This window comes from Periplaneta americana, chromosome 13, assembly GCF_040183065.1.
Source record: "Periplaneta americana isolate PAMFEO1 chromosome 13, P.americana_PAMFEO1_priV1, whole genome shotgun sequence".
In the NCBI taxonomy this organism is placed as follows: Eukaryota; Metazoa; Arthropoda; class Insecta; order Blattodea; family Blattidae; genus Periplaneta; species Periplaneta americana.
Window position 1 is genome coordinate 129,949,233 of NC_091129.1, and position 26,308 is coordinate 129,975,540.

The 26,308-nt window shown below is 33.7% G+C and overlaps 1 protein-coding gene across 3 annotated transcripts in view; it reads left to right on the plus strand.

Moving 5' to 3' along the window:
- Positions 1–25,216, plus strand: part of gudu (Armadillo repeat-containing protein gudu) — an 88,203-nt gene extending 62,987 nt beyond the window's left edge. For 2 of the 3 annotated variants that reach the window (XM_069844249.1, XM_069844248.1), the window contains exons 10-11: positions 15,763–15,984; positions 24,695–25,216. In XM_069844249.1, coding sequence (XP_069700350.1) covers positions 15,763–15,984; positions 24,695–24,814 — 342 coding nt within the window. In that variant the 3' untranslated portion in view covers positions 24,815–25,216. Of the gene's footprint in view, positions 1–6,399; positions 6,508–15,762; positions 15,985–24,694 lie in introns of all 3 variants that reach the window. The other variant, XM_069844245.1, reaches the window with a different exon arrangement.
- The last annotated feature ends 1,092 nt before the right edge of the window (positions 25,217–26,308 follow it).

Below are 26,308 nucleotides of genomic sequence, written 5' to 3' on the forward strand. Positions count from 1 at the left end.
GCTCTCTCAATTAATATCATTCAATAAAAGAATTGTATTCCAATGAATACCATCACATTGTGGAATCCTGGGAAACGAGAATGTGGATGCATTAGCAAAGAAGGGCAGCACTGCTATTTACAGACCTGTTACTAAATGTACATATTACTCTGTGAGAAAAGATTTATTAAATCTACATACTTAGACTTCAACAAACAAAATTTTATAACACAATCTCAAGGGAAAAAAATGGAACTCTCTGCATCATAATCCACAGTTGATTTCTGATTTACCACGAAAATCGTCTGTAGCTGCATTTAGATTGGCAACAGGCCATGATTGTTTGGCCAAACATCTGCATAGAATTGGAATATATCAGTCCCCTAACTGCCCATTGTGCAACTCAAACCAAGAAATGGATTCGGAACACCTCAAAATCTGTGCTTCAGTGGCTGATCGTGATAATATCTTTTGAAAAATCTTGGAGTGCAAGAGGTCAAATGACTTTATTGTCAAACACCTGGCATTAGAAAACAACAACATATTTTGTAAAAAGTGCAGCCGCTACTGTATGAAACCCCTTAAACATAAAAAATATTCAGTAAACTCAGCATATTAAGCAGGAACACTTCATAAAAGGGGGACCCTGAAGAATTGGTTGTACCATTTTCTATTGGAAATTATAATTTATTCATTATTATATTATTCATCATAATACAAATTTAAATTACATATTTTATGTTATTACCTTGAGGTTGGTACATTCCCAATGAACCCAATGCACAACACACTACTCACAAATTATTTTTTATCCTATAGTGTACTAATTTAACTTAAAAAATAATTTGATCAATGTTGTTTGTTGGCACTTTCTTTAATAGAGTTTGGCTGTATAATCCACTAGTTCCCACAAACTTTTTGTGGTACCTGTCACACTGACAACTCCTCAAAGAAAAGAGTCATAATGTCCAAAAACTCCATGGCCTCCCTACATGTGAATGGTCGATCTATATGAAAGATATAAAACATTCTCTACATATGCCCTTATGTATACAAAAATAATAAGAGCATCATTTACATACAATGCATAATTTAGTAAACCTTCTCACCTTGTTATGGTATCATTTTTATATCGTACCTGTACATCTACTGTAGCCTATATAAAATGTTCAGTATTTCAAATATTTAGTAAAAAGTAATTACCAGTACCATTAAAATGAAATATATAACCTATACCTACAGTATAACTCACATCTGAGTATTGTATAGATGGTGACATTTATTAAAATCGTTAGTTCCAATTTTGAATCTCTTACCTTTCAAGTTGGATTTTCCACTTAAATTCGGCCAAATTCTGCAATTTCTGCTCTGTATCTTGTATTAACAAACGAATAGTGCCCCTAAAATCACTAATTTGTTTTGTGGATGCTGGAAACATTAAGTTGTGTTGAAACCTTGAAGTGTATGTTCATCAATATTACAGTATGTATTTTATTTATACAGTATCCTATTTTATAGTAGTCTATATTATAATATACAGTAACTCCTTGCTAATTCAATATAGACAAATCGACATAGATATTGCACAAACACAGGAAATGCATATTGGTGCAATTGGATGAGGGGAATGAAAAAAATTGAGGGTAAAATATTAAACAAAAATTTGGTACCTACTCTTGCACTAACAATTTTTAGTTATAATTTACATATTAAGTGTAAGTTATGAATTACAGTAAGTATTATAAACTATTTTAAGAAAAAATTACTTGTATTATAGTGTAAGAATTATATAAGAATAACACTGTTACGAGAATTACGGTATTTTACTCTTTGAGAACATGTATTGTTGTTTCTTTATTAATATAATTTCATTCATATTACACAAGGTGTCCCAAAACTTATGTTACAGATTTAAATACACCAGTATGGTATGTGGAGAGTCCAAAGATATAATTTCTGTTAAGGAATGTGTGTTCAATTATATATTTATAGGGTCACGTGGTCATAAAATGTGTCTAACAGTGCTTGCTCTGGGTAGCCATTTTCTTAAAGAATCTTTTCATTTCAAAATTTGGAATGTTATTCATTACAGAGTACAATATGCTCAGCTTGGCAACTGTCTCTTTTACGCAATACATAAATATTTTATGAGAGGCAGGTCGAAACTGATGTCCTGTGTACTCTAACATATATTTAATCCTAATTATTTATGGTAGAATCATAAAAAGAGCTATGTGTACATCACACCTATCGAAAGGGCAGATGTTTTTTCGTTCACAGATTGTTGAAATATGCAACACCAAGTATTCTTGAAAGAGAATGGAAACTAATGCTTCGGTGATGCTAGAATTTTAAAGAAGCAGAGAAGTACGATATCCAAATTAAACATGTTGTGTAATGAATAACAGTCCAGGCTGTTGAGTAACTACCGGTACTACATAATATAATTGATTGTATACTCACAAGCGCCCTTATAAGCAGAGCTAGTGAATGAGCAAAATATTTTAATGAAGACCATACAAAACTGTAGGGTTTGAAGAGCTGACTAAAACACATCTAGGTCGCAAGTATAAATATTAAATTATTTTATTCCAGAAAGTTACATCTTAAAATGATGATGTCAGGCTTCATGACTACCTGTTGGTTGCAGGTCTCTGGTCAGATGTCAGCATAGCTGAATAAATATGGATTTATGAGTGAAGACCTGAGTTCGAATCTATACATTTTCACGTTTTCTTTTATTTTGTTATTTTCTATTATTCAATAATTTTATAATTGCATTGATACTCTTTTATTGAATTTCACACATATGTAAATACATTTCTAACATTTATCTATGAGAATCAAAGTTCAGTAGACGCGAGAAATATGTTTAAACATACCAGTACTATATATAAAATTCAGTTAAATAGTATCATTATAATGTTGACGTAAAAATTGTTGAATATTCCAATTTTCTGATATCCTATAGGGAATATGACATATAATCATGAAGATGTACTGGAACACTTTCTTATAAATACTGCACATCCATAAATGTTAAAAGCAAATCAGTCATCAATACCAGTCGCACAAGAATAAGCTCTGCAACACACACACTTCCATATCTCAACTCTGGTTGCTGGTAGCAGACATCTGTAATGACACCAGTGGACTTTATAAGCAGTCTTCTGAATACATCAAGAAGATATAATTAATTTGTTTTCTTTTACACAAATGAAAAATAACCGTAACTATAGTAAAATGTCTCAGAATATATGTAAGAACAAAACAAAGCACACTCTGGAAAGGACAAGCTCTCCAAACATAATTACACTCATTGGCTCGAGTAGCATCACGTGATTTTCTGTGTTATGGCGCACACATACCTTACTGGAATTTTCTCCCATAAAATCTAGTGCATATTACTAGCTGTTTAGCATAATCTGAGTGGTAGTCATAAACCTGACAATATCGTTTTAGACTGTCAGTTTTTTTAAAAAATGGCTGACTGCCTACACTTACAACTTAGGTATGTTTGTATGTATGTATTTATTTACACTGCAAGTGGGCAAGCACCCGGTGTAGTGGTATACACAGTATAAACAATACACAATAAATTTACAATACACAATACAATTATATACACAATGCAATAAGAATACACAATACAATTTAACACAATAATTACAATTAATAATAAAACATAAAATAACCTAATTTTACAATACAACCTACATATGTATAGGCCCTACATAAGTTTCAATAGTCTTTCACTTTACTTTCATCTCACTCACTGTAGTGGCACTATGACGCATTTCACTGACACTTTAGTACACATTTCACTGACACTCTATAACACATTTCACTGACACTATAGAACACATTTCATTGACGCTATAACAGTAGCGGCTGGTGGTCAAAATAATGAGTGTGCTACAATCTCTATATCTGCCTACTATATACACTTGTATGTATTTATCTTAATTTGAGACTCGCCTAGTGACGAAATATGAAGTCCATACGACGTTCCTTCCTACTGCAGAACTTGTCACTTACCCTGGTGTTAAACCCCTCCATCTTGGACATCATACTCTTTTCTATTGACAGTATTGCAAGAGCAGTGAGACTATCCTGGGACATACTGTTCCTTAAAAACCGTTTTTATGCGTTTCAAGCAAGAAAAACATCTTTCTGGCTCAGCAGTGGCCATTGGTGTTGTAACCAAAATATTTAACAACTTCGTTACTTCACAGAATGGATCCTGTAAATTGTTGGAGACTGTGTACTGTAACAATTGAACAGACATCTATATTTGGAAGTCGGGTTTTCCGTATAGAACTCCAGGCTGTGTCTTTAACACTTTTTTGTTCAGTATAGTATAGCTGTTGACAGCAACTTCAAGTTCGCGTTCACGAAAATTATACGAAAAATTCTAAAAAAATTTACTGTTTAACAATTTTGTTGCGTCTAGGTAGCTTAAAGATTGGAAACGGTGAGTAGTTTCCTGAATTATACAGTCACTTAGTCTACTTCCTTCGCTTCAATTTTCTGAGATTCCATTTTCCGTCGTTTGCTAGCTGATTCAGGAGGAACCTCATAGGCCTACAGGTAGATGGCAGCAGCAGTCTGATATTTGAATTACCAAATACATTGTAAATAGTTCCGAGTTCTTCCACAAACAAGCATTCTTTCGTTACTCTTTACTTTTGCAATCTCCAAGCTGTGTTGTGCTGAAGCTGACTACAGCACTTTCCCGCGTAAAAATAGCCAATCAGAGCAGTGATTTCAGCTTCGCACATGCGCATAAATGTCTACATTTTCATATGAAGTTCAGAGTAGCACAACGAACACCCTGAGACACCAAAGAGCGAAGACTAAACACTTTATAACGCGTCATGAATATAACCACGGGAAATTGTCAAATGACAGATCAGATACTATGGTATTACAAATACATTATTTGAGCAAAAATTATCACTGTGCTGTAGCACTGTAGCACATAGGGATGGGCCGCCCCTGCGCTATAAATTATCACTGATCGGAACTATTCACTGCACTGTAAAACCACAACTTCACTGACTCACCTCTCTTCATTGATACAACAGTTCAAATAAGACAGATAATTACACCCTTATGTATACTTATAAACAGAACTACATTTAAGCTAAACATTTCTAGTCTAAGGCCCTCTTACACGCTATTTTTTTTAAATAATTTACAATTCAAACCAAGGGAGTAACTCGTCAGGCTAAATAAATACATGTCACCTTAAAAAAAAAATTTAAATGTTAAATGTCACCTTAATTTTAATTTGCACTTTATACACAACTTTTTAAGTTATTCTTGAATATCCTTAAGGAAGGACAGCCCTCAAAGACCGCTGCAGGTAGGTCATTCCAATCATTTATAGTTCTATTTAAAAATGAGAATTTACCTACATCCGTTTTCTGTTTCCTACATTTGATTTTAAAATCATGATCATTCCTACCATAGTATGTTGGCTTTTCTAACCGAGCCATTATGTCTACCCATGGTTTCTGACCTAATCCCCATTTCAGTTTGGTTGATAGGCCTTCCCCTCTACTCACACTCTTTACCATCTGTGAAGGGGAAGATGCTACTATCTATCTTATTAACGTTTGACTAATTGACTTTGAACATAGTGAAAATTCTTATTATTGAAAACGTTTACCGATAATCTAGATTTCTAAAATCTATACTAAGTGTTTATATTTCATTTCATTGCTGTTTATATCAACTGGCACATTAAAAAGCTACCGACAGCAGAAGATAAATGTTCTCTTCACAGCTAGTTGCTACTCTACAGCATAAACGACGGAACAATCTGCACTGTGTCACTCCCCCCTGACTTCAGAATACAAACTAGCATCCCTTTATTTAATTATTAGTTGAAAATTTTGTAAAAAACGACACTAAAATATACTGAAACATGTAATTGTCAAACATCTGTGTCACTGTATTTTATATCCATTTATGTACTTTATTTAATACTTTATTTTCTTGTGTGTACAATTTGGGGGGTGCAGGTATAAGAGGTAACAGCTACCGGTCTGTTATACTGACGGACTCAGGGCAAGTAGAAGGGGAAAGAAATGCCTTCGCATCCTCTCAACTTGTATGAAATGTCGTTTAGTGTGTACATAATGATTCAGCCACTGGTGACGTCCCCTTGTTAAACATATTTTACGACCTGTAGGTCCTTAACGATACATTAGCACACACATTGTTTAAAGGAAATTATTCTCATTATTTTCTTCTGTAACTCTGTAACACATTTTTTAAAACATTCTGTATATGTCATTGTTTTACAATAAATGTAACCTAGGTTGAGTTCCTCTGTCTGCTGTGTCTGTGTTGTGACATGTGCTGCATGTTCGTTGCTATGCTTTGTGTGTCTCGTGGTGACGGTGCCTCTAGATTGCGAGCAGAAAGCCAACGCAGAAAAGCAGCACCCTACATCAACTTCAAAACACGAGGAGGAACAGTGCTGACGATGATCAGTCTGGCGATGAGGTTCTCCGAGAGGTGACTGTTGTCTCCTCAGCAATATAACTTTGTTGTTTCCTTCTTCATGTTCTACTGTCTCCATGCACCTTACACTTCTGTTGGCACCAGCTGATGTAGGCTCACTGATTCACATGCCCTCTAGCAATCGGAATGTTTTATGAAACTTTATGCTCGACCATGCCGAAATGTAGTAATTATACACCTGGTAGCAGTCCTTTAATGCATGTCATTAAAGTACACCTATTCATTAAAGTTCAGGTTTTCGATTATTCTCGGATATGCAATCGAAAGTCAATGAGGGAAACGTCACGGAGGCTGGAAATCCAATACTGTCGCAGAAGGTTATGTTCTGTTACTATAATAATTAGCGTTAATTGTAATAATATTCAAATAAATTCAATTTGTCATCTCGTTTTTCAATTCTAAATCAATTTCCAGGTTATATCAAGGTTAATATTTAGTTTACTCTGTAGGTTATAGGCTATCAAGGTCAATGTGGAGATCTGTTCCTCGGAAAAAATCAATGCTTTCGCGTCTGCGCACATCTCACAATTTACGAGGTATTGCACAAGGTCAGTTCCGCTCTTCAGTTAGATACAAATAAAACGAATACTTCTGGAATAATTTCAAGTTAGAAATATGGTCCAGCATAAAAAGTCGTATGAAACTCGCCTATAATGGTAATTAAGACGCTTGTATGAAAATTATGAAACGAGCGCGAGTTTCATGAACAAACATACTTGCGTCTTAATTACTATCATTATAGGCTCGTTGCATAATGTACTATTATGCTCGACCATGCAGAAATGTAGTAATTATACACCTGGTAGTAGCCCTTTAATGCACCTCATTAAAGTACACCTATTTATTATAGTTCAGTTGTTCACCCAATGAGAAATCACCATTGTAGCATTATAAAAGCGCAAGTATCGATTATTCTCGGATATGCAATCGAAAGACAACTAGCAAAACGTCACGGAGGCTGGAAATCCAATACTGTCGCAAAAGGTTATGTTCTGTTACTATAATAATTAGCGTTGATTGTAAATAATATTGAAACAAATTCAATATGTCATCTCGTTTTTCAATTCTAAATCAATTTCCAGATCATATCAACATTAATGTTCATGTTATTCTCTAGATTATATCAAGGTCAATGACATTCGTTCCTCAGAAAAAATCAATACTTTCACGTCTGCGCACATCTCACAATTTAGAAGGTCAGTTCCACTCCTCACTTCGATAACCATAACATGAATACTTATGAATAATTTCAAGTTATAAATATGGTCGAGCATAAAAAGTCGTATGAAACTCGCCTATAATGGTAATTAAGACGCTCGTATGAAAATTATGAAACGCTTGCGCTTGTTTCATAAACAAACATACTCGTATCTTAATTACTACCATTATAGGCTCGTTGCATAATTTACTATTTCAGACTTAGCATTTATGTACTTTTAATATTATGCTAAACAATGGCGGCTCGTGGTATTCAGTAATGGATGCTAGAGCACTGCAATGCAAATTTTTTGCTCGCTTGTATTCGTTCGAAGGTCTTGCACTCGAGGACTTTCCTGCAAGTGAGGAGCACTGCAAACCGTGTTGACGAGTAAACTATGCTTGCGTGGAAGGAGATTTTCATAAAGCAACAGTAGTGAAGCTAAGATGTAAATACTGGGTAGGCTGAAAAAAATCTGATATCTTATATCTATTTTAGAGCAGATGTTTCTTGGCTTTTCTATCATTTTTTTTTTTGACACAGACTCCACAAAAAAATTATGACCACTCATTTTCAGCCCTAAACAGAATACAGGTATAACAGTATAACTTACTTGTCTCAGAGGATCCGGTTAGCCAAGAATATTTCTTATACCAGTATCATGAAAATTGAAATTTTCTATTTTGTCTTTCTCCCTCCGCTATTTTACTATGTATATGTAGTGTCGATCACCTTTGTAAGCTCATTTTGTTTCATACACCCAACTTGAAAATGATTTCTCTTTTAATTTTGCAAATAATGATCTCAATGTTCTTTCAATATGAGCCATTTTACACAAAATTAGTTTGTAACACACACACTCGCATGCGCTTTTGAGTAAACTAACACTCAGCAATGCAGTACATTCACAGAACACCAACATAGCTCGGTGTATTATATCGCAGTTGAGGCTAGTCCTGCTTTCTACTACTCAGTCGTAATGAATCGATACCTTCTCCTCCCCGGCCTTTCCTCAAGCTTGCGAATGCTGCTGCCTGTGAGCAAGGCCGTTGTGCATTGCTACAAGCCTTTGGCCATAAGCCTTTCGCACAGAACTGTACATCCTGGGATGACTGCCAAAATTGAATTTAATATAGACCCTATAGAAGGATCAGAGTGAACCCGAATATTATAATACTTCGTTATTATGAACTTAAACTGTTATTAGATGTAATAACTAAACTTTTTGGGTAAACTAAGCCTCAAAAGCCTCTTAAGAGCTTCGTCACTGGAAGGCAATCGTTTTAATTTTTATTTGGAAGCGCACATAGCCTACAATACTCTTTACTGTGGCCTAATGAGTTAGATATATTGTGTGGGATAATGAAGGATGAAATAATACGTAGAAAAATATTTATGTTTGTTCTCATTTATCAGAACATTCATAGTTTTAACACAAGAAGCAAATCAGTCTCAATTGTATTTTTGTATTAAATTATTTTAAAGCTTAGAAGGACCAAGGGAGAAAGTTTAGAACAGAATTAACATAATTTCTCCATACTCATACCTTCCACTCAACTGATGAATTGTTAATGTTCATAAATTGAATTAATCTATTTACTATATATTGTGCATTTTTGTAAAATTTTGTATTTGTTCCACATCTTAAATCTACAAGGATGATGTAAGATCTACAGAATACAATACATGTAATATCACTGAATGCATTTCTTCTAGGAGTAGTGAGCAGGAATCAGACAATTTCGCTGAGAAATCTATTTACTCCAGTGTTTAGATAAATGGGTATGCTTTTTGATGGTATACATCAGTGGATATTCAATCTTTTATTGCTAACATACCCTCAAAATACATTTTCCTTTACCTTTGTACCTCAAAACTGCATTGCAGTTATGTAAGAAATAGCAAAAGACTACCGGTATATTGGTGTTGTATGCACAATAATAATAATAATAATAATAATAATAATAATAATAATAATAATAATAATATATTATATTATTATATCATTATTATACAGTAGTTTTTGTATTGTATTGTATTGTATTGCATTTATTTACATTCCATGGTATTTGTACATTGCTTCACAGCTAGAATATAGAACATGTCAAACGAAAAAAAAGAGAAATATTAATAGTAGGCCTACTATAAAGTCTTAATTAAATCACAGTTTAGTTGAAATATACAGAAGAGTTTTACAATATTTTACCAGTACAACACAAAGTTTTAGTATGAATACTTAATAGAACACAGAAATATTCATGAAGAGCTGTTGAATGTCACGAATTCACCTACAGAATAGAAGGCGTGAGGAATTGGATACTTCTTTAATTTGGCTCTAAATGATCTTGTGTTTTGAGTTTCATCTTTTATATCCATAGGAAGGCTACTAAAAATGTTTACAGCCATATAATGCACTCCTTTTTTAAAGCATGATAGACTTGCCGATGGAGTATGAAAGTAATTCTTTTTACGCATATTTGTTCTGTGAACTGTTGAATTAGTTTCAACTGTTGAATTGGTTGGTGCAATAATAACAGTAACGAATTTTGTAACATGTTTTGAAGCAAGGAAAATCAAGAGCTGATATTGTAAAAGAAAATATGTAAATTGCTATAATTATCAAGTATAATAAAATAAATACCTATGTCAGCATTTTACATAGGTAGTCTGTGAGAAGCATACCCCTTGAGATACACGTACCATAGATTGAAAGCACCGGTATACATTATGTACGTGTGTTCTTTCATGCATGTATTTTTATTACACTCACTGCATGCACTTCGTTTCTTCTCCATGCATGTATTGTGGTTGATAATTATCTGTGCTACTAGAATTTTCATGTGTATTGTGATATACCCTCTTAAGTAATAATTTTACATTTTTATACTTCATATTATTTCATTAAATTATTATATATTATTGTGAAATATGAAATAGTGCTATAATGTGAAAATTGAATAAGTTTTAAGGTTCACTGATAACCCGACATATAATTAAAATTGTTTATAAAAATAAATATGAGCATCATTTGTAGTTATAGAATAGGCATATATTTTTATGAACAGTTTAAATACTGAAATTTCGTAAAGAAACGAAAATAATATTTACAGTACCTAATTAATTTATTTGTTTTCTCTGTGATAAAAGTAAGTAACGTCATGTAAGAATCAATAACAAGAACAAGAATATTTTAACAAACGTTTAAAATGTTGTCTATGCTATTCGTTACAAAAAAAATGTTATAGTAATATAGGCTTACAAGTAAATTTATATTGAAAGACTTTTGTAAAATGTTTTCTTCTTTAAAATCTCTAAAATGGTAGTAGAAATCAACGTTATTTTGGTGTTCATTATAGATGTGATTATTATTGTTTTTAGGGTTGCCAGACTCGGCAAATAAAATACATGACACCCAGTTAAAATTGAATTATTTTGAATTACCTTGGCATTTGTATATTGCGATAAAAGTGTCAAATATTACACGCGACATAATCATAAAAATAAATTGCTGTTTATCTTAAAATATAAATTATAAGTTCCAGTATCAGTTTCCAGGGGCGTATTTTGCTGACTACCGGGGCTACCGGCGGTAGCCCAAGGAAATTACAAAAGAAAAAGTTTATAATATAACATAATGTAATAATTTTGTATTATTAGTTTTACCATAGTAATTAAAATTAAAGTAATTGTTAGATTTATATGCGCTCTCTGCTCTCGAAAAGAAACAAGTTGTCAAGGCAGCATCGCTGGAGAAACCGCTTGCTACGTGAGGTAGCCTGTGACCGTACCGCGCACGCAGTCCTGTCGCACAACTGCCCCCCCCCCCCGCTCCCTTCTGTTTCCATCGTGCAGTGTGGGATGGGTGAGTTGCCGCTCTCGTGATCGGTTTCTTCAAAGGCGCGAAGCAGCAATACGCTTAGTACGCTAGCAATTGAATGTGATTGTGTTCTTGCAGTGCATTATTTTAAATCTGTGATTTGGTCGAGTGTCTAAGAGTTATATTAATTGTGAATTATTAAGTTTTTAATTTCCCTATTAAGTGATATTGTGAAAAATATGGCAGAACAAGTTTCTGGAGAGGTTTGTGTTGAAAATGACTGTGTAATAGAAGGTTTATTAAAAGTGCCTTTTAACCGTCGTACATAACAACGAGAAAGTTGAAATTGTGAAAATGGAAAGATCAATTCCTGAGTTAAATTTGTCCATGGACGTAAAAGAAAAACAGCGAGAGTACACACGCCATTTCACTTCAACATCATATGGTAAGTGGAATTGGTTGTGTGGTAGTTCTAAACTGTCTAAACTATTTTGCTGGCCATGTTTGTTATTTAGCCGCGAAACTAATGTGTGGTCAAAAGAGGGGTTTTCTAATATGAACTCTCTTCGAACGGCAGTCCTAGAATACGACAAATCAAAAGCTCATATTTGTAGTAGCATGAACTTTGCAAACTTTGGGAAGACAAGAATTGATTTACAGCTAGATAAGCAAAAAGCTCTACACATCAACCAACACAATGCTCTTGTGAAAAAAAATCGGGAGATTTTACTGCATCTTATTAACGCAGTATGCTTTCTAGGAAAACAAGAATTGGCTTTTCGGGGTCATAACGAGAGTGTGGAATCAGACAATATAGGAAATTATATTGAATATTTAAGTTCCTTAAGTGAATTTGACCATTTACTGGCCAATCATCTTGAGAGTTCAACAGTATTTCGTGGTACTTCTCCCGCAATTCAGAATGACTTAATATTTGCTATAAGTGGGGTTATGATAAAGAGCATAAAACCTTTTGTGGCCATTGTTGTTGATGAAACAAGTTACTGCTCTAATCAGAGTCAATTGTCCACTGTTTTAAGATACGTCGACAGTACTGCCAATGTTCAAGAACGGTTTATAGGATTCACAAATGTCAGTTCGGACAAAACTGCTGCTGCTTTGTTTCAGCATGTGGAAGGTGTTATAGCAGAATACAATGTCGGCAATAAGTTAATTGCACAGACATACGATGGTGCTTCAGTTATGGCGGGAAATATTAATGGCTTAAAAACAAAAGTTCAAGAAAAGTATCCTCAAGCACTATTTGTCCATTGTTACAGCCATGTTCTCAATTGAGTTTTGCAACAAACTACTTCATCCATTCCAGAATGCCGCATTTTTTTCAAAACACTGTCGGGTTTAGCTGCATCTTTCTCATCATCTAAAAGATCAGAAAACTCAAGGAATTTATGAACAAGAAACTCCCAAAAGTAGCACCAACTAGATTGAATTTTACATCTCGGCTTGTAAATACAGTAAAGGAATACAGAGAAAAACGGACTGCTTTCTTTAAAAATATCATTTGTAATGACTCTGAAGAAAACTGGGATGATGCTGTAAATGTGCAGGCTCAAGGATATTTCAATTTTTTCACACAGTTTCAGAATATATTTCTTCTTGAAGTCTATGCTAGAGTGTTCGCACATACAGATGTGCTCTACAATATTCTTCAGACAAAAAGTCTAGACATAGCATACTACTTGCAAGAGGTATCAAAGTTAAAAAAAAAATACTATATCCGAGTTCAGACGTAGTGGGTTTCCGTCCATATGGAGTAATATGGAAAATGAAAATTCTTTAGCCAATACAATGGAACCACCATTAAAGCGAAGAAAAGGAGATGATGAATTGAAATACAGGCAGCTGTACTACAGCATACTAGATCGTATGCACATGGAAATTACTGACAGATTATCTGATTATGGAAAGCTTCAGTTCACACATCTTCTAGATTCTCAAAAATTTTCTGCTTATAGAGAAAACTTCCCGAATGAGGCAGTAAACAAATTATTTCAGTCCTATAACAGTCACTTTGATCAAATACGTTTGAAAAATGAATTAAGTGTAATATATTCAGCAGAAGTCTTTGATTTTTCGAACAAACCTATCCATGAAATATTATCTGCCATATGTGAAAACCAGCTGAACCAAGTTATTCCTGAAGTCCTTAAATTGGCAACATTAATTGTGACAATACCAGCTACGTCAGCATCGGTAGAAAGAACATTTTCTGCGTTGAAGAGAATAAAATCCTACTGTAGATCAACTCATACACAAGAATGTTTATCCGGCTTGGCACTAATATCCATTGAAAAATCATTTCTACAGAAACTTTGCAAGTGGCCCAACTGTAATTTCAAGGACGAAGTCATCAACGTATTTTCGTCCCAATCAAGACGTCTGGAATTCACATATAAATATGTAAGGAATTTTATTATAGGGATTTTAAAATATATTTTGTGTAATAATAGGGTCAGTGGTAGCCCAAACCCTTTAACCAGAATACGCCACTGTCAGTTTCCGGTTCTACATTACATAGACTACTTCTTTATTTAAAATTATATTTTCCTGAAGATTGGCTCTCCCTAACAATACCTTGTTTTGAAGAATTTGCTTGTAAAATTCTTTGTAGGTACAGTCTGAGTTCCAGTTAGGTCTACACTGTAACATAGCTTCTATAGGGTCATATCCAACTTATTCATTAATGAGAAAATACATTCAACATTAGCATTATGAGCTGGTATGCTGAAGCTATACTACCACTAATTTAACAACTCTGTGAATTGCTCCTCAAATTTTCAAATTTAATTTGTTGAAACACATAAATACCATCTTTCATGGCATAAATTGCTTTTCCATTGTTTAGGATTTGTCGGCATTTCTTGATTAACAATTTTTAAATGCTATTCACTGACAAAATTTGTCTAATGTATTTAAAAGAGATATATAGATAAATATAGGACTTTTCGGGTATCTTGACAAAGTCGATAGAGGACACAGGACAAAAATCACTAAATAAAGGATATGTTCTATATAAACAGGACACTTGGCAGCCCTACTTTTTGTGGTAATTTGTAAACGACCCATTTTTTTAATATAAAGATTTAAAAAAATTAAATTGAACTGCGTATCATCGAGTTTAGGAGAAGATAAATTGGAGAATAATTTCGGAGAATGAATATCATCAACCATTAAATATATTGAAATTACTAATTGAATAAGTATAGGGCCTAATAGTTATTTTAATGATTGTAAAACTTCTCCTCTGACTGCAGAAAGTAGATTAAAGATTAAATAGGCTATATTAATCAAGGACTTACGAAAAAGTTGTTAACAGTTGAAATTCAGTTTTTCTATTCTTACAAAATGCATTAAGTATATCGTAATAAACAGTGCTTAAAATTATCGAAATGCTGCCAATGGAAGTAAATTACAAGCAATATGAGTACAGTATAGTATGGTACGTAGTTAAAAAATAGTCTGGTTGTCATGTGAGAACAACACTTTTGGAATTGGAATTTTGTGTGTCACAAGCTTTATGAACGTCCATGCAATTACAGGAATTTTATAATACCGGTATGCATTAATAATTTTAAAAGCTTTTCGAAATCTTGTGCAACAATAAAATTTATGCATGTTTATGGATTTGAGGCATTTCGTAATAACAATTTTGTTATTGGAGTCTGTATTAATAATTACAAAAATAAAATAAAACTGACTACCAGTACCTACCTTACTTCCTTGAAACAATTATTTTCAATGACTATACTTATTTTTTTTTAAATTGGGACATGACAGTTAAGCGACCGAGCTTGGAACTACAGTGCTATGTTGCCATGAAGCTAGCAATTGATGTTAAGATGGCTGACGCTAAAACATTCATTGACAATTGATGCGAAGGTAAGGAAACATTACAAAAATCGACAGAGAGTCAAACACGAAACGTATCAATGCTAATATTGCGTGCACAATAAATGTCGCCAAGAGAGCTATTAAGCACTCGCCACGTGGGAATGGAAAGTTTGGCAACTCAACCGTTGTTACCATAGCAACAGGCCTACCACGCTATGTGACATTCAGTTGTTTTTCCGATTGCAACCTCCTGCCATGTCCCATCTTTCAAAAAAATAAGTATAGGTATGTCAAAACTTATTTATTTATATGATTATAGGTTATATTTTGTCCTCTTTATTGGACATTGAGCTTAATAAATTGTTGTGCTGCATGTATGCAGGATGAGGACATCTTGAAGCAGCACTTGGCTGAGGCCATAGCCTATTGCTGCTCTTGGGGTGTGAACTGTTACGAATTTGGACGCCTGGGAGCTATAATGCCTCTGGTTAACTACATGAACTCCAAGGACAAGAACGTCCACCGTACTACAGCATATGCTTTGTACAAATTATCAGCAGATCCATACAACTGTGTGACAATGCACCAGAGTGGTGTTGTACCTGTAAGTTATCTCTTATATTCAAGTAATTCTTTCTGATGTAAGGTAAATAGAATATAAATAATTGATTAAATCGCGATCTTACTCGTGTTAATTGTGAAAGCATGTGCGGCTTACAGCTGTTTCGATGTTTGTTCACACCATCCTCAGAGCCTACACACACACACACACACACACACACACACACACACACACTATTTGACATCACATTTCAACACTTTTCAACAATCGAACTCACCCACACAACAGGCACCGAAGTTCTAGATGACTCCAAGATCTAGTAGGCTCTGAGGATGGTATGAAGAAACACCGAAACAGCTGTAAGCCGCGCATGCTTACACAATTAACACGAGTAAGATCGCCATTTAATCAATTATTTATATATATATATATATATATATATATATATATATATATATATATTTTTTTTTTTTTTTTTTTTTTTTTTTTTTTTTTTTTATGAGATGCTTGTTGTTGAGAAATTGTACGGGTTTCTTGCTTATTGAAGTCCTACATTTTGAGTCTCCTACATATGTAGGCTATGTCATTGTGTAAATGTTTAGGTAAGTAATTATAGCCAATGCAGATCAGAATGCTGATATAAATAGCTATTAAAATGACAATATGGAACTGAATATTTTTAAAAATGTGTACCGGTACTTGCAATTTTTATGCACTGGTGCAAAATTGTAGTTTTGCTAAACACATATAATTAAGCCTATTCATGACTTCAACGATAATATCCCTATGTAAGATTTATATTTTTTATATATACATATACATTATATATATATATATATATAAATGACCAGCCTCATGGTCTAATGGTCAGAGCTTCTGGCTATAGTTCATGAGGTCCCGGGTTCGATTCCCAGTTAGAGCACAGGAATTTTTCCTTCAAGGGGATTATTCCTGTGTTCGTCCATGGTCTGGAATTTAGGTTAAGTTTAGATTTAAGACCTCTCCTGGCACTGCATTATCATAATTATCCTATCACATCATCGGGGTAATGTAACTCCGCCTTCCAGACGCCCCAACCTCAGAAGTGGGTTACAATTAAGCCACAGCCAGGAGAGAAGACCAGAAATGTGGAAAAAGACAACTTGGTGGCATTGGATAAAAAAAATATATATATATACACACACACACACACACACACACACACACACGTAGTGTTTTTCTTCTGGAGAAAAAGGTAGTGGAATTCTGTGTAAAATATATTATAGCAGTCGGAGAGATGATTACTGTCCAGTGCATGGAAGTTTTGTCGTTTTTACCTCCTTTTTTTCGTCCAACTGTAAAACTTTGAGGGCTTAAGTGGAATTTAAAGAAGAATTATGTTTAAAACGTAATTATTAACACATTTCTCGGTTTCATGATGAAAAATACAACAAAAAGGTGCCAGAATGTTGTTCCAGCATGTTACGCCAGGAAAAGATTACCGGTATATTATAACCTAAATATAAACAAATTTTGAATGTATCATAATATTAGAGATGTTAGAGGTGTAAGGTATAGACATGTTGTGGGTACAGGGGTGGAGACTCACCGGGCTGACCCTCTCTCCCCCTCCCCCCCATTTTTCAAGAAACATTTAACAACTATATTGGATTTAAACCAAGAAGAAACAATCCACCATAGGCATTGTAAGTGCAACACTGAAAGAAAAATATTGTATAATTATTTCTGCTGATAACAACCAATATTTAGAATAACAAATTCTTTATATTTCTGCTGACAGATTGTTTTAAAAGTTGACCTATAATTTTCAAAGACACTATGTCGTTACCGTTACAGCACAATAATTAGATTTATTTGGGTTCGGTGTCTGTCCATCCACTCTGCAATGATGACAATGGATTTTGCTAATGACAACTTTTGGAGAGTCAAAATTGATTTTAAATTTCATAGCATTGAACAATAATTATTATTGTCTTTTAAATATGTTGCATGTAAGTTGTAGGTAAATTTTCCAAGTGATGTTCCCAAACTTGCCCCCCCCCTGCCATCTTAAATTTCTGGCTATTAACCATCCAGTTACAGTTTCTACTTTCAGGTACAGATCACAGATGACTTTATCATCATCATCATCATCATCATCATCATCATCATCATCATCATCAACTGGCACTACAACCCTGGGTGGGTTTTGGCCGCTCGTACAATAGTCCTCCAGTCTGTCCTATCTTCAGTCTTCTTTCTCCAACCCCTCACTCCCACAACAGGGAGTGATGCAACAAGATACCTGGGGATATTAAACATTTAAATTATGAAGGTTTCAAAACCAGGGTAAAAACTATTCTGCTCCAGTCCATGCCGTTCAAAATCACTGATTTCTTGCATTAAAGCTATAAAGCAAAATACCTACCTTCATTACTGGTGCACATAAATTTTTTTTTTCTCCAAACAATATTAATAATAATGTAGGACTATCTTGTTTTTACCTAATCTCTCTTAATTTATTTATTTAATGTCTTGTAAACGGAAAATGTATTATATATATATATATATATATATATATATAAACACAATAAATAACAATATATATATAAACACAATAAATAACAATATATATATATATATATATATATATATATATATATATATATTGTTATTTATTGTGTCTTTGGTAGTTTTACTATTCTTTGGAAAACTTAAGAGTGTTAAAATTAAATTCATACTAGAAATCTTATTTGTGTGTGTATGTGTGTGTCTGTGTGTGTATTTTGTGCGTTTGTATCTAATGACAAACCTATAATCTGTAATAGATTGTACAGGGAATGAATAAATACAATACAATACAATTATTTCTAGGTCCCTGATGACCCCATCCAGCCATCTCTTCTTAGGCCTTCCTTTCCTTCTTCTGTTGTGGACTTTCCCTTGTAGTATTCTTTTGGGAATTCTGTTTTCGTTCATTCTCTGTATGTGTCCCAGCCATCTCAACCTCTGGGATTTTATAAATTTGACAATATCTTGTCCCCCAATCATTTGATTGATGTCCACCATTCCGGGGCTGCTGTATTTTTTTCGTAACGGTTAAATTTTTACTGAGGTGGAATCGTCAGTCCCACGCTCAAACTCCCAACCTGGAGGACCAGGGTGTCTCTCTTCGTCTGGGTTCTCACTCTCAACCTGTCCGGCAAGGGAGGCCCTGCCAGTAGCTATGCTACCACCGGCTTAGCTCTCGAGATCATAGAAGCACTCAAACCCCCCACCACGTTAAGGTGGAGATACCATCGGGGGGGACTTTACCATCTAACTCTTATATTCCGTTGTTACCTTCCACTATCAAACATCTCTCTACTCTGCTTCCTTCACAAAACACACAGCCTGTTCCTGGAATTCCTTGTCACAGGAAATCAGGAGCAGTCGGAGTCTAAAATCTTTTAAGTATACTCTACTTAGAAATGTTTTTAATGAACAGAACTAGACTCTTGCGGACGTTTCTAAATAGTCTTAAATGACCAAGTTGTTACTTTTTTCTCCTCTCTTTTCTTCTTCTTTTTTTTTTCTCTTTTCTTTTTTTTTATTATCTTGATATATTACTTAATCATTTGTGTTTGTATGCCATTTAGTACGACTTTGCTAATCAACATTTTATGTCTTGTAACCCACATGTATTCTCCTATTAGTATATTAACTGTATAATATATCTCAAGTGAATTAATCTCGAATTTATCTCGGGCATTTTAGGTCTTATAAATTGTGTGTGTGTGTGCGTGCGTGCGTGTGTTTTTTTCCCCTTATGTTATGTAACTGATTTTGATTATGTTTAATTTTCTACTTTATTTTATATATTATGTAACCGATCTTGACTATTTGTAATTTTATATTATGTAACTGATCTTGACTATTGTAATTTTCTACTATATTTTATGTAATTTGTAAGGTATTTTCTTTTGTGTTGTTTTGTAATCTAATTTTGTATTTCATTTATATTATTGAAACCTGGTTGAGTGGAAGAGAAGGCCTGATGGCCTTAAATCTGCCAGGCAAGATAAACCTACTACTGCTACTACTGCTGCTGCTGCTGCTGCTGCTACTGCTGCTGCTGCTGCTACTACTACTACTACTACTGCTACTGCTGCTGCTGCTGCTGCTGCTTCTACTATCTTTAAAAAAGTAGAAATAACAATGATCATGTTCATTATTGTCTTTGGACTCGCATTTCTTTGTGGAAGACTTACGATAATTTCTTCGTTATGAGCTCCAGCAAGTTCCTGCCTGACAACAGAGCCAGGAGGTTAGTTAGTAACTCATCTCTGTTGAACAACTTTGTATGTTGAACCTTTCGCATGATGGATCTTTTCGTATGATGGGCTTTATAATACAGTGGACCACATGGATGTCGGGCTTTTTCACTCCATGGACAAATAGTATGTAGGACTTGAAATGTTGGACTATTTAGTTTGTGGACTTTTTTTGTGGACCATTTGTACTTGTGGACATTTTGTTATGGACCTTATAGCCTGGAAGCGGCAAACATGCCTAGGAGTGGTGGACTTTTAATATTAGTGATAGAAATTACTAAATAAAATCTGAGACAGAAATATACCTCGAGGTTCTGTGTCATACTAAATTTGTAGCATACAAAAGAATCTTACCGCGTTGAATAATTGTTCCCTTTATGTGGTACCTATTAGATTACGTTCATTTTCGACTTTTTCCTCTTCAAAATTTTCTAGAGTTCCTTCAGTGGAATGCGAAACCCAAAGTGAGAAAAGTGGACAACAGGCTTGGAGCTTACATATTCAGTTTTCGTATAGGTAGGCCTACCTTTTAAATGTTTCTCTTCCCATTTCCCTCTCTTTCAGTTCAATTCAAAACTTGAATAATCAATGTCTTAAATTAAATTCTCATACTTTCAGGTAGAAATGCATCTGTGGGTTAACCTTAGAGTTCTCGTACATAAATAATATGAAAGAGTAACGCTTACATATTGGAAGCCACATTGTTTCCTCAATTCTTCATTTCTTAACATTACAGATACCAGTATAGGGCAGGTCAAGTTTTCATTTACTTATTGTGCCTCATTTCCAAATTATGATACAGAGAAATGATAAAATTACTCCTATATAGTTACTGTTCTAATACTGTACCGTACAGTCTTAGACAAGACCGGCTGCCATACATTAAGTCTCCTTTGGAAGAATTCGGTTGATTCTGTGAGAGTAGGTTTACACGTGAAGGAATTTCTTATGCACGACTCTGCTGTTTTTCCTTTGTTTTGTTTGTTTGTTGCTTTTTTTTTGTCTGTTTATAAGTCAAGTGTTATGAATAATCTATAATGAAGATATATTGAAGAAGTAAATTAGGTGCAAAATGAATATCCTTTCCCTAAGGAATGTTATTTTTTTGGTGCTACAGAATATATCTGTTATGTTAATATTAATATTAATCCTTTCCCTAGTCGTGTGAACCAGGCGCTGCCCAAAGTGGATTGAGACAAATTCATGCTGCAGGAGAGTAATCATTTTTGTGTCTAAATATTTATCTTCTTCTTCTACTTCTACTTCTTCTTCTTCTTCTTCTTCTTCTTCTTCATGCATTAAGCCCTACTAAGGCTTGTTGCGCGCTCCAAATTATTAGTTCATTGGTCTTTCCATCGTTTTTTTTATCTTTCTGTTTCTCTTTCCTTCTGGTATATAATTTAATATTTTCTTTGGGTATCTTCTCTCATCCATTCTGTCTACGTGATCTAGCCATTTTTTTCTGTGATGGTCTATTTCTTCATTTAGGTTAAAAATCTGTAATTGATTTCTTATATCTTCATTTCTGATTCTGTCCCTTTTAGTGACTCCCAGAACTGATCTTAAAAACCTCATTTCTGCTGCCTGTAGTCTACTTTTATCTCTACTTGTCATTGTCCAAGTTTCACTACTATATAGAGCTGCAGGAACTGCCATAGTTTTATAAAATTTTATCATCGTATCTTTTCTTACTTTATTTTTTAAAGTTCTTTTAATTGTTCCGCACATTTTTGAAAAAATTTCAACTTTATTTCCAATATCTACCTCTTTAATATATGATATTGAAGATCCTAAAAATTTAAATGTATTTACTTGTTCAATTATATTATTGTCTAATACAAGTTTACATCTTAGAGGATGAGTTCCTTGAAATGCCATAGATTTGGTTTTGTTTTTTGATATATCAAAATTGTAATTAAGAGTTATTTTATGGAGTTCAAATAATGCTCTTTGTAGCGTGTCTTCATTGTCAGAAATTATTACTTGGTCATCTGCATATAGGAGTGTCATTATAAAATTCTTCCTATTATAATCAGAGGATATATTTAAAATGTTTAGCCGCTGTTTCCATTCTCGAATTGCTTTGTCTAGATATAAATTAAATAAAGTGGGTGATGTACAGCACCCTTGTCTTAGTCCGGTGTTAATACTTGTTGTTTTAACATTTCTACCTCTTTCTTTTACACATTTAGTTGTACCTTTGTATATTTCTTTAAATATTTCAGTAATATGATTTGGTATACCTCTGTTAACCATTATTTCCCATAATTTTTTTTCTTTTCACTTTATCAAAGGCTTTTATGAAATCTATAAATATGATATATGTTGGACAATTAAATTCTCTCCTCTTTTCTATTATTTGTTTTATAGTGAAAATGTTATCAGTGCATGACCTTCCTATTCGCAATATTATTGAAACAATTCTATTAGAAGAACAAACAGGTTTCCGAATAGGAAGGTCTAAATATTTATATCACATGTAAATGTAGTACCATCACTGTGTTGTAAAAGAAAAGCATTTATGCTTCAAAAGAAGCGTAGAATTGATTTATGGTGTTGGTTTAATGTTGAGAAATTTATTATTATTATTATTATTATTATTATTATTATTATTATTATTATTATTATTATTATTACTTACTTACTTACTTACTTACTTACAAATGGCTTTTAAGGAACCTGTAGGTTCATTGCCGCCCTCACATAAGCCCGCCATCAGTCCCATCCTGTGCAAGATTAATCCAGTCTCTATCATCATCTCCCATCTCCCTCAAATCCATTTTAATATTACCCTCCCATCTACGTCTCGACCTCCCCAAAGGTCTTTTTCCTATATGCATTTCTGGATTTACCCGTTCGTGCTACATGCCCTGCCCATCTCAGACGTCTGGATTTAATAATAATAATGATAATAATAATAATAATATTATTATTATTATTATTATTATTATTATTATTATTATTATTATTATTATTATTATTATTATTATTAAATAATCTATGAAACCATGAAACCTCCTCTTTCAAGTTAAGAATTAATAATGATAATGATACTTTATTTATAAGTATAAAGATATATAGTTTTTTTAGGACGAAGTGCTCTAAGTTATTGTTCTGTCTGTTATAGCTTAGCTGTTAGCATTATACTAATAGGCTACTACAGAAGCCTCAGTTTCTGTAACCACGTCAAATCTGTGTGAGAAAATGTAGATAAAATATTGTCTCTTAATTTTGTATGTAATTTGGAATGCCTTTTTACATTTATATTGGATCAATAGTTAAATTAGTGCAACATATAACTGAAATTATACAAATAAAGTAAGCTCTTTTAACTCTTTTTCTATTCTTCGACTCTGTATTATGCTTTGTTTACCTTCCACATGCTCATTTTTCTGCCTTCAGACTCATGAGAAAGAAAAGAAAGGAAAATATTTTTATTACAAGTGAATTTGCACCTAATGTGCTATTATATTGCTACTGAGTTGTCTGTTTATGTTTACATGACTGTTCTACGGAATAAGGGCACCATATCGGACGATTTAAATGTTCTCGTTTTGTTTTTTTATTGTTGATAATATGTTACAGAAAATCTGATAGTACTGGTTTTAGAACTGTAATATTGCTACAGAGTTCTCTGTTTATTATTTGTGATCCATAATTTTAAAGTTATAACAATGTAAAATGTTCAACAGCGTTTTTTTTTTCAAAACACCATTTTTGTAGACGTGCCCTTCTTTCACCTACCCCCTCAATTCATCTATTTATAAAGACGTTAATATTAATGAACAATGAAAAATCTATAAAAGGTACTCCACTTTAGTGAAAACAAATAAGCTGAATAAATCTAACATACATCATTGATATGAATTAGTACTTGATTACATTCCAAAAATACGTTCATAATACCGTAGTTTAAATGAATATTTTGTACTTTACGGTAAATAGTTGTGATGTCATTAACAAACAAATTTTGTCTAGTAAACTGTCCTTTTTTTTTCTTCGTATGGAGGAAGGACCTGAAGGCTTACACTGCAGCCTGAGGCTTATTGTGCTTACCACTCCTATTCTTGTGAATGATTGGGTAGCCGAACGGCTGCGATCTTACACAATTACACTATGCTGCACCATGAACATAACCCGGACTATTGTATGGATAATGATATGTGAGTTAATGATGACGAAATGAGTCCGAGGTCCAACTCCGAAAGTTACCTAGCAATTCTGCTTAAATTGGTTGAGGGAAAACCCCGGAAATAATCTCAGCCAGTAACTTGACCCAACCAGGATTTAAACCCAGACCTTCTCGTTTCATAGCCAGACATGCTGACCACAGCGGCGGACTACAAACTGTCTTGAAAAATTAGCTTCTTTTTGAGGTCATAGGCTAATATGCAATTTTTCTTAGTTGCATAATGCATTGAACATTGCTTGTTTATACTCTGTTATGTGGTCATTTTCAGTATCTTCTGGAAACCATCGGGTCTGCTGACGAAAAACTCCAAGAGGCATCAGCAGGTTGCCTCAGTAACATTAGAAAACTAGCTTTGGCAGCTGAAAAATTTAAACATAAACCGAGCTGATTCTTCTTACTGTTTAAGAGAGAGATTCCCATGTGCCGTATAGAATTAACGCTAATTCATTTCAACGTAATTCTACAATGATATGTAGAAACCAAGTTGTTAGAATTACTAGCAAAGCTTTAATGTTATTACCTCTCACATTTTGTTGCACATATTTTTTTGTTGTTTCACATAGGTCTTCTCAAATCGGATCTGTATAAATATACTGTTATTTGTTGATGAGAATACTATATATAGAAATACAATGTTTACCTTTAAATAAACTTTCGTTTACCGGTAGCTAATTTATTGAATTTTTTATGTTCTTGTGAATTTTAACCTAGGCCTATCTGCATACTACTGTGATAATTCATGTAAAAAAATTGTAATTCTTATGCAGAATAAAATAAAAATTAAACAGCATACCTGAAATCCTTTAACATGCTGGTACTATGAATGAAGTTTCGAATTACGTAACACTGTAATTATATTCCTTAAGTAGAGTTTCCACATTTTTTTCCTAAAGTATTATTATTATTATTATTATTATTATTATTATTATTATTATTATTATTGTTATTATTATTATTTAACTTACTTACAAATGGCTTTTAAGGAACCCAAAGGTTCATTGCCGCCCTCACATAAGCCCGCCATCGGTCCCTATCCTGTGCAAGACCAATCCAGTCTCCATCATCATATCCCATCTCTCCCAAATCCATTTTAATATTATCCTTCCATCTACATCTCGGCCTCCCCAAAGGTCTTTTTCTCTCCGGCCTCCCAACTAACACTCTATATGCATTTCTGGATTCGCCATACGTGCTACATGCCCTGCCCATCTCAAACGTCTGGATTTAATGTTCCCAATTATGTCAGGTGAAGAATACAATGCGTGCAGTTCTGTGTTGTGTAACTTTCTCCATTCTCCTGTAACTTCTTCCCTGTATTATTATTACTATTATTATTATTATTATTATTATTATTATTATTACTGCTGCTGCTACTGCTGCTTATTTTACAAGGTACCATATTACTTTGATACAGCTTAGAAACTACAATGGAACTTAGATAACTATATTTTGATTATAGCTAGTCTTACAAACATATTCACTCACTGAATAAATGGTAGGCCTATGTATCTGTAGAAAAGATCTTACTTCATGTTTAAATTTGTTAATATATTTTTTATTTCTTTAATCTCTTGTGTGAACCTACTGTATATTCTGTTACCAAAATTACATACACTCCACTTGCCAGTTTTTGTTCTACAAGCTCCAGCAAAAAGAGCTGACATTTTTAAGTTAGCAGTAACTTTGATTAAGACAGTCGTGCAGCGGTGGGAAGATAGGGAATGAAATGCCATTATTGATACCATTTCAGTCGCATTGGATCCGTGCAACAAATTGCATCAGACGTTTGCTGTGGAGATGTTCTTCAAAACAAATGATTCGATTCGAGAAAAATACGCCCAATGATCTTTTGAGGTAGTTTGTGACCGCTGATGAAACCTGG